The sequence below is a fragment of the Pterocles gutturalis genome, unplaced genomic scaffold (assembly GCF_000699245.1).
Source record: "Pterocles gutturalis isolate BGI_N339 unplaced genomic scaffold, ASM69924v1 scaffold29319, whole genome shotgun sequence".
NCBI lineage: Eukaryota > Metazoa > Chordata > Aves > Pterocliformes > Pteroclidae > Pterocles > Pterocles gutturalis.
In genome coordinates, this window is record NW_010136668.1 from 22,387 (window position 1) to 36,174 (window position 13,788).

The 13,788-nt window shown below is 35.1% G+C and overlaps 1 protein-coding gene across 1 annotated transcript in view; it reads right to left on the reverse strand.

Moving 5' to 3' along the window:
• Window positions 1-12,792, reverse strand: part of LOC104468321 (dmX-like protein 1) — a gene marked incomplete at its 5' end in the record, with an annotated part of 31,304 nt that extends 18,512 nt beyond the window's left edge. The window contains 7 exons of the mRNA XM_010082396.1: window positions 744-907; window positions 7,157-7,270; window positions 7,657-7,905; window positions 9,622-9,749; window positions 9,928-10,004; window positions 11,254-11,445; window positions 11,708-12,792. Coding sequence (XP_010080698.1) covers window positions 744-907; window positions 7,157-7,270; window positions 7,657-7,905; window positions 9,622-9,749; window positions 9,928-10,004; window positions 11,254-11,445; window positions 11,708-12,792 — 2,009 coding nt within the window. The remainder of the gene's footprint in view (window positions 1-743; window positions 908-7,156; window positions 7,271-7,656; window positions 7,906-9,621; window positions 9,750-9,927; window positions 10,005-11,253; window positions 11,446-11,707) is intronic.
• Between the last annotated feature and the right edge of the window lie 996 nt (window positions 12,793-13,788).

Genomic DNA, 13,788 nt, shown 5'->3' on the forward strand with positions numbered 1-13,788 from the left:
AAAGAGTTTTCCAGTTCTTATTCTGCTTTACTTTCCCATCAGATATATCAAACCACACACAGGACACACAGGCTTGTTATTTGTCAGAGAGAAGCCAAAACCACCAGTGTTCAGAGGACTAAAGAACAAGAAAATTCTATCCCCTGCCTACAGAGTTCAATACTTACGACAAGCTCACCATCAATGCCCCACTGTGTTATCCAGTATTTGCAATTTCTGTTTTGTCCTTGCACCTAAAATACTGCTGATTTATTTTGCTGATATGGCTAATATTTGATACAGAAATGTACCACAGAACCCTATACAATTATCAAACTTCCTACAAAAAAAGATCTGCCACAACAGACTTGACGGAAGGCAGTATCATTTGATTTCTAGTAAGTATACATGTTCATTTCACCCATTTGAAACAGATGATAAAAAGCTTCTCACATTTCCTTGCTCATCTAAATAGCTGATCCATAATTATCTATACATTTGTACTCCGCAACTGTAAAAACAAACATGTTTTGTCAGTACCATTATCTGAAAACAAACTAACTTCATAACAACAGTTTTTATAAGAAAGCTGTTTGAAAAATACCTACAGGAATTGTTTTAGAAAAAGCTAAATATGAGTAATAAAAACAGGCAACTTCTATCACACATCTAAATAGATACCTACAATAAAGTCTCAGAAGAAAAAAAATCCTATTCCAGAAGTGATAGAAGATATTTAACTGTCATAATAGCAAAAAAATTACCTTTGCAATGAAATAATCCCAGATGCTAAGCTCAGGAGGAATAAATCTTTCTTTGTAAGAGGGAGATTCTTGGTCTACCAATGGCAATGCAGGCAACTGAGAGCTCTCTTTTGGAGTGGTTTTTGATGAAAGCCTGTAGCGTTTTTGCTGTTTCTCTCCATCATCTATAGAGGAAGAAAATACAGTATGTTGCTTTAAATTGTCTGTTCTATCCCTCTACTGCTTTTAATAAAAGGATTTATAATAGAAAGTAAAAATCTTCCTTAACACAGGTTTTTAGAATTTTATCTTAACATTTCTGTAGCAAATAAGTGTAAAGAATGTTAAGCCTCAAATATGCAAAACTAAAACATAACTAGAACTCCAGAAGGGGTAAACCCACTGGCACAAATAATATAGTAGAGTACACTCATAACTGCATTAGAAGCTTTCTTCATATAACAAAGATGACAAATACTGTTACTCAAGCAACAATACTGCAAAACTGAATTACTTTAATAAGCTCTACTGAATACTGTTTATGCTTGTTTTGTAAGACAAGCCAAGTCTTTCAAAATATGTAGTGCAAATATCTAAGCTTGCCATTCTTACTCTCAATTTTCAACTCCATGTCTCCTTCCAGAGGTCTGCACATTTTTTGATAAATCCGTATGTCACAGAATCACAGAATCACAGAATCACAGAATGTTAGAGATTGGAAGGGACCTCGAAAGATCATCTAGTCCAATCCCCCTGCCGGACTGACAATATATATTTTCATTAAATATAAAAGATCCCATTTGAACTAATACAATCTAATATATAACTTATCAATCAGGGAAGGACTAATTATTTGTAATAACATGCTAACACCTGGGAGCTGAGGCGTCCTCTCACTTCCTCCAACATTGATTTTTTTTCAGAATAAGAAATGTCTACAAGAGATTTACTTGAAGTACGTTCTTGATGACTACAGTACTGAAGGAAACAGCTTATCCAAGCTATCAGAAATATCGTAATGCAGTTAAATCACAAGTTTCATTGCAGATTGCTTATTATCTTGTTAACTGAGAAGCATCAACTTCACAAATACAGAAAAAGTTATGGCTTATTTAAAAAGAAGCTCACACAACTATCTGATAACCTGAAACCATTCAGGTGAACTGTATTCCAATACAGCCTTTCTGTTAGTAGAGGAAGAACTATATTGACTGCCACTGTCCCTGAGCAGTAAAGTGTTCTGTCTCTCTAGAACAATTCTGAAGTGAGAGAGACAAGGGAGAAAGGGAATCATATTTGGAGATTCGATACAACATGGTGGCCTTCATCTTCCATTACAGACAAAATGGACTAGAATGCACTTCCTAATTTTATTTTTAAATTTTCATGCAGATACATGTAATGCACAGAGATTAATTTCTATAGTGAAGGGTAAAATAAAGAAAACTAAAACATTACGATAAAAAGGGAGTTGATTTTCTGAACTGCCTTCTGAAGTCCCCAAAACTTAAACAAGTACTTTTGTCTTAAGCATTTCAAAACCTCCCTTTTCCAGTTAAGTTTTGAAAACTGTGACATCACCCAAAGGAATCACAGAACATTCAAGTTCCACCCCACTCCACTCTTTTTTTTTTTTTTTTTTTTAAGTGCAAAAGAAAGCAATCAGGGAAGAAGAGAATAGAAAAACTTTTTGATTGTTTCTTGTTTAATTAAGTTGTGGGTTTTGTTTTGCATAGAGTAATAATGAAACCAGGCTGCTAGTCATAAAAAAATGTCATCTAAATGCCTCTTAAGTAAAGGGGAATACGGGTTGCCTTATGATTTGGTCTTTGTCTGATGTAACAGCAGTAATAAATAGGCTCCAAGAAAGCAAATCTGCAGGCTAAAAGAGCTGACCTGGAGATTAGATATGCCTATCACTGCATTCAAGCATCAACATGTTGGGCCAGACCAGTTGCAAGGATGAACTAGTATGAATATCACAAATGCAAATGGGTGCGTTATTGTTTTAACTTAAAGAACCAGCATCCCTAACATGTATGCCTGGACTGAACTACTACAAAGAAGTGCTTCCTATACCTTTTGTTTGTTTGTTTGTTTACATATTTTATCCCCAGGAGACATTTGAGTCTTGATAGATACTGAAAAGACTATTTCCTTTAAATCTCTTATGCCTACTCCGATCACTTGAAAACAGAAGGCCTAACACTCTGAATAAAACAGTGCTCATTTAAAAACAGTTATATTCCACACGTAAGACTTACATGCTCACAACACAAACTGAGACACCTGTAAACCCTGAGGGAGGTAAGTTTTACATGGACTTAAAAAAATTTGTATTTTTTTATACCTCAGAACTATGTTTTTTGTTTTGTTTTCAAATGGGCAAATTCGCTGTATTCATAGTGACTGATGGATTTTTTCATAACTTCTGGTCATTTTTGGACCATAAAAAAAACCATGGCTTTCCAAGGACTTTCAAAAACATTTTTGACCATGTGTAAAGCCGACCATTACCATTACAAGCAGTTAACTATAAAATATTTTATACATAGAATCTATTATAAGCTGAAGACAACACCTCATCTTTCATCTTGAAACTGGGATATTTTAACAGTCTGTGTTGCAGTACTATACGGTTATCATAATTTCCCCCCTCCCCCTTGGGATATTATCTGAAATCCACTTACCTGTATTAAAGTCGCAAATATAATGCTACAGTACAATGCATTTTCATTATTTAAAGTTCACCAGCTAAGAAAGAGCATGCACATGCATCACTGTATGAATTTTTAGCAATTGCTTAAAAAAAAAAAGGAATTTGCTATTTGCTAGGCACGAAATAAGGAGCAAGTGTTGCATGATACAGAAATAAGCAAGTATATGATTGCAGTTTGTTTTTCAAGCAGAATTCAAAAAGCATATGCTTTACTTTAAAACAGTATTTTTTTCCATTCTGTTGGATTGTTCTTTGTATTTTTAAGAATACCGCAAACTAGTCATTGGAAAAAAAATAAATCAATATTTAAGGCAAATGAAAGTACAGCCATATAAGTGGTTTGAAATACGTACTACTAATACTATTTTTTTTTTTGTCATTCTAAAAATCTTTAAATGACTTAAACTCATAAAAGACCTTTGTTTTTGGGGATTTCAGACCACCAATTACATTAACTTTCAAATTTCTCATACTTCTAGTAAAAACTCTTGCTTTTTTTTTGGGGGGGGGGGGCATTCAAAACATTTATCTTTGGTCCCATTTTACTTATAAGAAAAATGTAAAATTTACATAATTTTCCAAGAATAATGGAATATTTCAGACAAGAATGCTTCTATTTCTGCCAAACACATGCAATGGTATTCAAAAGACCCGTTGCCCATGTCACCTCCCTTCCACCTTCCCAAGAAGAGCTAAAAGGCACGTCTCTTTCAATTTCCCCAGAAAAAAAAATGCAAGTCAGGGTTACTGTGTTTTTTTGAAGACTGGGTACAGGCATGAAACATCAACACCCAAACACCTTATGAAAAACGGAAGTCTTCATTAAGAGATGTAAAATTATGAAGTCCTACTCTTACAAAAGTATCATCCTTGTTTGCCAGCACCAACAAATACCAACACTTCTGAAACCCAGACCAGAGTGGAATGACAAAGACATGACAAAGAAATACTGATTTTTAATCACACCTCGAATCATTTGAGTAAGTGTAAAGCCCTGCACAGATTTCTGTAATTCTTTGGGAAGTTATGAAAGCCAACTGGAACAACAGCCTGGTGAAAGTCTACATTGCTGGACATTTCAGCTTCAAAGCTAAAAAGAAATTTTATTTTACAAGATTACAAATCCTGAAGTTTTCAACACTATATTCTGCTTACTCATGGGCAATAGCTCATGTGGCCAAGGTGATTAATTTAATGAATTTGCAGCCAGCAGTAGCAACTGCAATTAAGCTGCAGTTTGATTACTATATGTACACAAGACTGGAAATTCTTTGTTGTGCCTATGCATCATTTAATGAGTAGTGATTCACTGAAAACCTCAAAGCAAGTATGTACTAAACTCTGGTATGGTGCTGAAGACATTATAGACATTGTAGGCATTTTAATAAACAGTGAATGGAAACTTGTCAAAAAATTCAGTAAGCACAACAAAATAACTTGATAGCATACACAAACGTTGACATTTCCTGTTCTGACCACCTAAGGCTTCTTCTGCTGTGCCATAAGAACACCATTAGAGCTATTTCCTTAAGAAACCTCGGATTACAGAGAATTTACCATCTCTATATAGACCTAAGTTACAAAGCAGTTTTCTGAGCCAGTTTTAAAGAGAAAATATATGGTAAATGTGATTCTGAAAATATGATCTTTTAAGACATAATTTAAATTAAAAGATTACCATGAACTGGTTTTTGGTTCCTGTTTTTCAGTTTGTGTCTAGAAGACACATCATATATAAGATAAAATTTATATCCAAAATTATTCTATGCTCAATTAATCTAATGCAAAGAGCAGAAAGGGAAATCACATAATTTCATTTGGCCAGGATTACACCTAGTACTATAATCTCCTAAAACAAGTTTGAAACTTGGAGATCAACATCCACATTCAGAAAGAGTGCTAAAGGATTCGGGGCAAGGTGAGGGGGTGGAGATTGTGAAACAGGTAAGCAGGAGAAGACATGCAGGACATACAGTGTTATTATGTTGGAATTTTTAGTGTCAAAAATTTTTAGCTTTTGATCTTCATTTGAGAGTGAAAACATTTCACAAAAATCTAAAAATAAAAAAAGTCTAAATCAAAGTACGGAAGAATGCACCATGGTTGACCGGAACAAGCATTCCAGTCACTTATCAATATTTGTTTCTGGGTGTCAGAAGAAAAAGTAAGGGATGACAGAAAAGGTACAAAAAATACAGCTGATTCTAATCCTGCTTCACTGGGTGTCTTTTTTTTTTCTTTCTTTCATTTTTTTTTAAATTTAAAGTGACAAAGATGTTTCTCCAAAATTGTTTTCCCAAATTTGCTCTAGATAAACACTCATTAAAAACAAATAACAGACCTACAAAATCCTAGAATTAGGTAGGTTGGAAGGCACCTGGTCCAACCCCTTGCTCTGAACAGGGCTGACTTAGGTAATGGCCAAGTTTGTTCAAGTTTTGAACAACTCCAAAGACGGAAACCCCTCTAGGCCCCTTTTCCAGTGTTTGATTATCCTTATGAATTAGTATTTTAAAAGGTCCCTTCTTCCCTTAAATTTTCAGCTTCTTGATTCTTCCAGCAACAGTTTTACTAATTCTTTGATCAAACATCCAGCATTCATTTTTAAGAAAAAAAAATGCCGTAGACAGGTATTCAGTACACATTTCAGAATACTTTTCTATGTAAAAACAGTTATAACTTTAGAAAAGTAGTAGCAGCAGCATTAACACAGTATATAGTTACCAACACCTAGGAAACTTAGAATTGCCAAAATAAGCCAGTTATGCCTTCCAACAATTACGACATGGCAAATATATTTACCTTAACAAAATGATGAGAAATATTTATTCAATACCACACAGAAAACTGATCAGCTCTAGGACGAGAACTCACTTTTGATTAAAGATTTCTACTCTGAAAATACTTTTCTACATGTCTGACAGTTTATTTAAACAGACCACATTTTCAGTTTTCCTTAAATGGAAGGTAAGACACTTTTATATGTAACATACATTTAATATCAATGGTAACAATATAAAACCAAAAAATTATATCATTTAACTTATAGTTTATATATATATATATTTTTTTTTTTAGATGTGACATACAAAGTCACCATAGTTTAAGTAAATCCATCTTTACAAAATCTTCCTTTTAAAGAATTAGACAATGTGTAGGACTCTTGCTCTTGGTTTTAGAGAAGCACAGCTAAATTACAAAGCACAAATCTGTACCAAAAAGAAAAGCATTACACAATTCATTCTGGACCTCAGGATAGTTCAGAATCATCTGAATTTAAAACTTGAAGGTTGTTTGCTTTCCTAAAGGGTTCTCAGACTATACAAATTGAATATCAACAAGACACCTTTTCTTTGTAATGTCTAGAATTAACACTTAGAAATCCACATGCATAATAATGCTTATATTCAAAAAGCAAAACAAGCAGCTCTCCAACAAAGATATGAAACACTTCTGATCCTTTCAAACCATGGTCAAAGGAATTTTATATTTAATATTGGTTTCAAATGAAGTGTAGTAGGAATACAAAAGCATGGCCAATTTTCTTTTTTAAAAAGGCCTAATTCAACTGCTGCTTTAATTACAAAACTTTCTTTCAATTTTTATTTCATGGCTTGCAAACAGAAGTTTTTCTGTCTTTCTACATATGCAAAAAAACCACATCACACATAGCAAACTGCATTGTCGAGGCCTAGTACTAAATCTAGCATCTTGCCTGAAGTTTTGGTAGGACTATGAGTACTGAAGGCAGTAAGGGATTTGGAAAACCCCACGCATTCCATGGAGAATACTACTACCTGATGTGGGCTAGGCATTGAGAAGTGCCTACCTGTCAAAGAGAGAAAACACACTGTATTTGCAAAATGGGACTATATTCCTGTTATGAGAGAACTGAAAAGCTTTAAAATTAACACTAAAAACTAACCTGTAACAGTACTGAAAATTTTCTCTTTAAGATGAACTTAACCCCCTCGCATTACAGCAGCTGTGCTACTTGGAAACCTTACTTCAATAACATTCACTCCTGCTTCCTACTCTCTTCAACACAATATCTATGCCAATAATTTTAGATCCTTGTTTTTCTTTGCAGATCTAAAAACACACTGAATTCTTACTCAACACAAGCTATATAAAGCCATTACTCTTAAGCTTTCAGCACCCACATTTTCTTAAAAAAACCCAGAAGACAAAAGTAAGTAAAACAGTAGAACTAACCAGTTTTTGTCTTTAATTGCAGTTGTCCTCTGCTGGGCGTATGAGCTCCTCCTCCAAAGACAGCAGACCACATTTTGTTGTTAAGTGGATGAGCCATAATTCTATACAACTCATTGCTAGAATGTGTTGCTAGGCCATGGATGAACAGACTCAGATAGACCGCAGTTAGAATTTCACAAAGTAAAACTGTGAGACCTGGCTGGGCTTCCTCACCAGCAGAATTCAAGAGACATATTAGAGCTGTTATTCCTATTTTATTAAAAAAAAAAAAAAAAAAGGTATTTTGAGTGCAACCTATGTTATTTAGTAGCTTCTAGTGCAGAAAAACTTCTAAGTTTTAGTGGAAACTGAAGACTCCAGGAGAAAGTGGCACGCTATTTATTTTTAACACTTTATTAGAGCTTTTCAGCTTCATGTTTTGGAGTAACAAGAAATACAGAGCAACTTTTCAAGAATAAGAGGGGAAAAAAAACATTTTAAAGCACTCAAATTTGAGGATATATCTTAAATAAACACTGGCAGCTTTAATTCAACTCCCCAGTACTGAAATTCTATGACACAACATTTAGTTACATTATTTACATCCATCTTTCTTCTTCCCCTGTCTCAAGCTCTTCTCTGGTTCCAAAATTCTTTCAATGGGTTAGCTTTTTATTCTATATTTTTAATCTAGTGCCTCACAGTATACTCAATACATAGCATCTAGATCTTACACTTAAAATACTGATCTGATCATTGACTTTCCTGCAGTGCTTGTTTCACCAGTTAGGTTTGTAATTCCAGTATAACACTGTAAATTGAAACGCTATATTCTCATTTTGCAGTTGTAAAACCAACCAAAAATCATGGGCATCAACTTGAACTATGCATTGTCTGACAAGTGTTCTTTCACCCAAGAACTAAAAATCTTGTAGTGTTCTTACACTCCCACAAAAAGTTTTGGAGTTTCAGGATGTGGCTCCAACTGTGTCACTTTGTGCACATAAGTGAAAATACAAATAGCAGTGGCCAAAGAGTTCTGCTTTGTGTTATACTCTCCCATTTGCACATGAAGCATGTGAAGCTATTAAATAAAAAAGATAAATTTGTTCAAAGTGATGCTACCTACAAGCACAACTGCTAACAAACCCTTGACTGATTCAGTAGAAATTTAACTCTGCAACTAATGAAATGAAAATAGATGACAATCTGATTTCTCTCTCAAATCTGTAGATTCACTGACAGAACTTTTTGTGGAAAAAGAAAAAACAGTATAGCATCAGACACAACAACTGCTTAAAGTTCTCCAAAGATTTTTTTTAATGTGAAATTTTCTTATTAAAAAAAAAAAATCCCGTAATATAAAAGCATACTTCCTGGTTACACTTACATTAAAATTACTGCTGTAAACTAAAGCTCATACAGACATGTACTATGTAGCTTACACTCCCTCTAATGTGACCAGTGTAGCTTCATTAGCACTGATCCCAGGAAATGTTAAGAATCACCTGCAGTCCTACATGGATTTTAGAACTACAGAAACAACATAATTCATTATAAATTTCTCATTGTCAACAGTTTCACGTTAGTTAAAAAGTTGTACATAAGCTACAATCATTCTGAGATGGAGCACAAAGATAGCCTCTCAAGTCTTTTTCAAGAGCAAGTAGAATAACAGTGAGACTGATCTGTTGCCTGCAGGTGGAGCAAGTAAAGCACAGGAAAACACTTCCTTTACTAGAGCCCCCACTAATATTTTTTTATCAAGAGAAAGCAATATAAATCAACTGGACTTAATGAATAACCAGAATTATTACCTTACAGCTTTTGAAAAATGAAGATAAAATTTTACTATAACAACTTACTTTTATGACACAGCTGTTGCAAATACTACTAGAAAGTCCAGAGCATAGCTACATGCTCTTACAGTGGATCCAGACAAGTCAGTTTTCCTTAAGAGGAAAGAAACAAATCAACTCTAGATACCTGGCCACTGAGCAGGTGATGTATTGGGAGTCACTGTTTCTTCTAAGCTTGTTGTTCTTAGAGAATGGCGCCGAGTTAAGAGCACTGTCTGATAAACTGTTCCAGTGAACTGATTTGCTTGAAATGAGCTGTGAAACAGAAAAGTGGGATGTCGTATTTATTAAAAAAAGTAATGTTTAATCAAGTGACAGCCCTTTCTAGCTGTAGGTAGGTATAGGCACTACCTTCTGGTGCACTATTATACCATCGTTACAGTGATACAGTGTGTTGACCATTCTCTAAAATGTACTTTTCATAGACCTTTACCTGTAGCTGTGGCCATCACAAAGACACTGGTAGATGCACACAGAGAGTGACGCTGCTAATGTATGCATTACACATATCTGTAAGACAAAGTTGTATAGAACACGTTACACTCAAGATGAACAGTAGTTAGTATCACAGTGTTTCATGCATACCGATTTGTAACAGCGGAACAAGCACTGAATATGGAAGGTATAAGCACTTACAGCAAAAATCACTTACAAAGCCACCTTCAGAATTCATTTCATACACACCAATTCCCTTTGCAATGAAAATTATGGGGAGGCACTCAACCACTCCTTAAGTCCATAATCACAGAACAGCTCTAGCTGCTATGTTTTCAATTAAGAAACAGCAACATATTAAACCTTTATACAATAGTCATAAGTGATTATACCCTAAAACAGTAGCAATATGCTGGCTCAGAATACAATGGCTTTGCTTCAGAATGAAAATTATAACGCAGCTTAGTTTTTGACCAATTCTTGTGCAGCTCTCAGATGCACACGCTATTTACTCAGTATCACACTGATCACTGTTTTTATCATAGCTGATACTTTTCTTAATGTATCACAGAACACACTTACATAAAGAGCTAGAGAACCTGTTATCAAAAAGGTTCAGTTAAAAAATTTAGTTTATTACACTTATTTGTCTGTTCCCTCTGAAACAAGGTACAGACTTGAGACACTGAGTATTCTCTTTAGTGTTCTCTAGAAATCCCTAGCAAAAGTAAACATTATTTGGGACCTAACACATTCAAAACTTCAGGGAAGATTTAAGCTAACACTTTAAGTTTGGTTTCCAGTCCAAGATTAAACACAGAAGAAACCTTACAGAAACATAACTTAAAAAACCAGACTATTTTACTGTATGAACATATATAGTGTTTTACAAAAATGTCTGTGTTTACTGCACTTTGCTGACAAACAGTTTTTATACTTCAAAACATAGTTTTACTTATGTCTGGGACTGAAATGCAGAGTTTAACATTAATATAACAGAAGTAATTACCATATTGTCATAAAGACAAATGTGACACTGATAGTGTAGTACAACATGTTTTCCATAACAGATGTCATCTTGGACAAAGTCCTGAGAGAGGCCAAACTACTTCAGTGTGTTAAACCAGATGCTCAGCACCTCAACAGGAAGTAATATCCGTGGAAATCATATTAGCCCAAGATAAGTACTACAGAAAATATTTATGTTACACAGCTTTATTGCCACAGGTAGGCACACCAAAAAGTTTCCATACTGTCAGAAAAACACTGACTTCAGCAAACTGGACAATGACAACAACTCAAACGACTAGAAAAACGTACACACCTTGTTGTTCTGAGTATCTGGATGAGGAGGTGAATCAAGGTCTATTATGGCATGTAATATATCATGAGTTAAGTTACCAAGATGTAGCAATGGATTAGCCACCACTGTTTTGGCACTAGCTGTGCAAGCAAACAGGAGAGGTATGGAAGTTTGCTCTGGTAGAGGGCTGGAAGGTATCTGCTTTGACTGCTCCTAAAAACAAGCAAGAAACACACACACAAAGTGATAGTACAGCTTCCTAAAGGGAACAGAGGAACTTCTGAAAGAGGAGAAGGGGATTCTAAACAACAAACCCCTCCATAACCTACAGAAGACACAACATGTTAAGAAGTGTTCCATCTATTATGAAACAGGTGCATGCTACAATGGGACAACTTGAACAATAATACAGAACACAAAAAAAATCTACAACAAATCTGAAGCAGAGAAACACAAACTAAGCTCTCCTACATACCTGCTGAGACTCCTGTAACAGCAGAATTAATTCCATTCTGACAGATGCCAAACCTCCACCATGAGAGCCATGAAGTATACAGTAACTAAGGAACATTCTTAAGAGAGACTGGTATTTCAGAAGCCACTGGCATCTTTTCTGCAAGTTTTCTTTCTGTAGCATATTTTTTTGCAGGTCAGATAAGTCTTCAGCATTTTCATGTGACATAGCCTCCTCTGGCATCACACCAATTCCTGACTGTATCTCTTCAACACCATAATCACAGGTCTTTTGAAGAGCTACCACTTCTCTTTCAAGCCACTGATAAAGCTGATATCTCAACTTCCCACCATCTACTTCATAACCAGTGGACAGCGTACGAAGCTCTACAGTAAGAATTTTCAGGCATGCTCTAAACTTCAGCTGTGCTGAAATTATATCTTCTGATGGACTTAGAATATCTTTGTCATCAACTACACTAAAAGATTCTGTGTAGCTAAAACTTGTTTCATACAATTTTTCAGTTTCCTTCAGAGGATTTAGCTTTTTCACTACCAGGGAAGAATCTTCACTCTCATCACTTTCATCACTGTCTGACTGTAGGTTCAAGTGTTCATCTTGGAATACCACACTTGGCTGGCTCCAGTCACAAGAAAGAGTTGAACTTGAATGTTTTCCTGATGAACAATCTGAAGATGAGCCTAGGCCATTCAATACTGGCTGTGACCAATCAACACTGGAAGACTGGTCTTTTGTTTCCAACTCTTTAACTGGAGAAGATGGTGAAAAATCTTTACTAGTATCCACTAAACTAGGGGATCTCCAGAATGACTCTGACCTCTTGACAACTTTTGGCATCTTTGATAACACTTCTAAGGCCAACATAGGACAACCAGCTTTTAGATGAGCATATGCAGTGGTGAAGAAGAGCCGTCTTTCGTCTAGGTTGATTTTGTCAGCTAATCCATTTTCAACTGTTAGGCGAATGTGTGTGGAAGATGTATCAGAAGATCCAAAATGACGTCTCAACAAAAGAGGATGTGTTCTTAAGTAGTTATAGAAGTTAAACACTGAAGCATTACAACTTGGTGAGCCATCTCCTTCATCTGAAAAGATATTGCATCATGACCATTCCATATGAAATAATCCACCTGCAAAGTTCTAAATTCATCAGAAGGCTGTTAGGTCTTAATATTAATTCAATTAGTTTACTTAACTGCACCCCCCTTTTCAACTTCCTTTGCACCTTTATAATTTGAATACCCTGGGAGGGAAGACATTTCCAAACCTAACCATTACTAAAAAGAGAAGCTTGAGTGGCAGAATAGATAAGACCATTAATTTAAAACAGCTACTATTTCTTTTCCATGCAGTCAGGCCAGTTCTACTGCAGTCAAACACGACCACGTTCCTTTTTCAGTTTAGATTTCTGATTTCCCCATCACTAAATGACAGTAAGATCTTACTAAAGACTTTTACTTTTAAAAAAAAGGCTTTTAAATAAATTGTGGGTTAGTATTTTTTGACCACCTCTTAAGAAAAAACGCACTTTACAATAAAACTAAGAAATCCATAACACTTATACATATTGATATCAGTATTACACACAAACAAATGAATTACACAGCAGTGCAGCAGGTACCCATTTTATTTTCATACCCAAAACCACAACACAAAAAACTCTGAAAAGATATGAGCATAAGCATAGGATGATTCACATAGCTTTCAAAGAGTCTGGGTTAGCTGAGACAGACCCTTACTGTTTCCTCTGTGAGGAGTTACGGCACAACTAACTACAGATAAAAGGAAAAGGTATATGAAAGAGCACCTTTTAAGAAAGAAAATAAAGCAAAACACCACAAACAAACTACTTAACTGATTAAACTGATTAACAACGATTTTTACACAGGAGGATGTGACCAAGACAGAAAAAACCGAACACTATATCCCTCATTTTCTCAAAATTATTTTGAGATGTAACTTATTCTGAAATCAGTTTTTAAAATGAATTACAGAGGAAGGCAGGCAAAAATGCCAGGAGGCCTGCAGGGATAAACAAGGAACTCCTGAGCAAACTCAAAAAAAAAAAAAAAGGAAGCCTA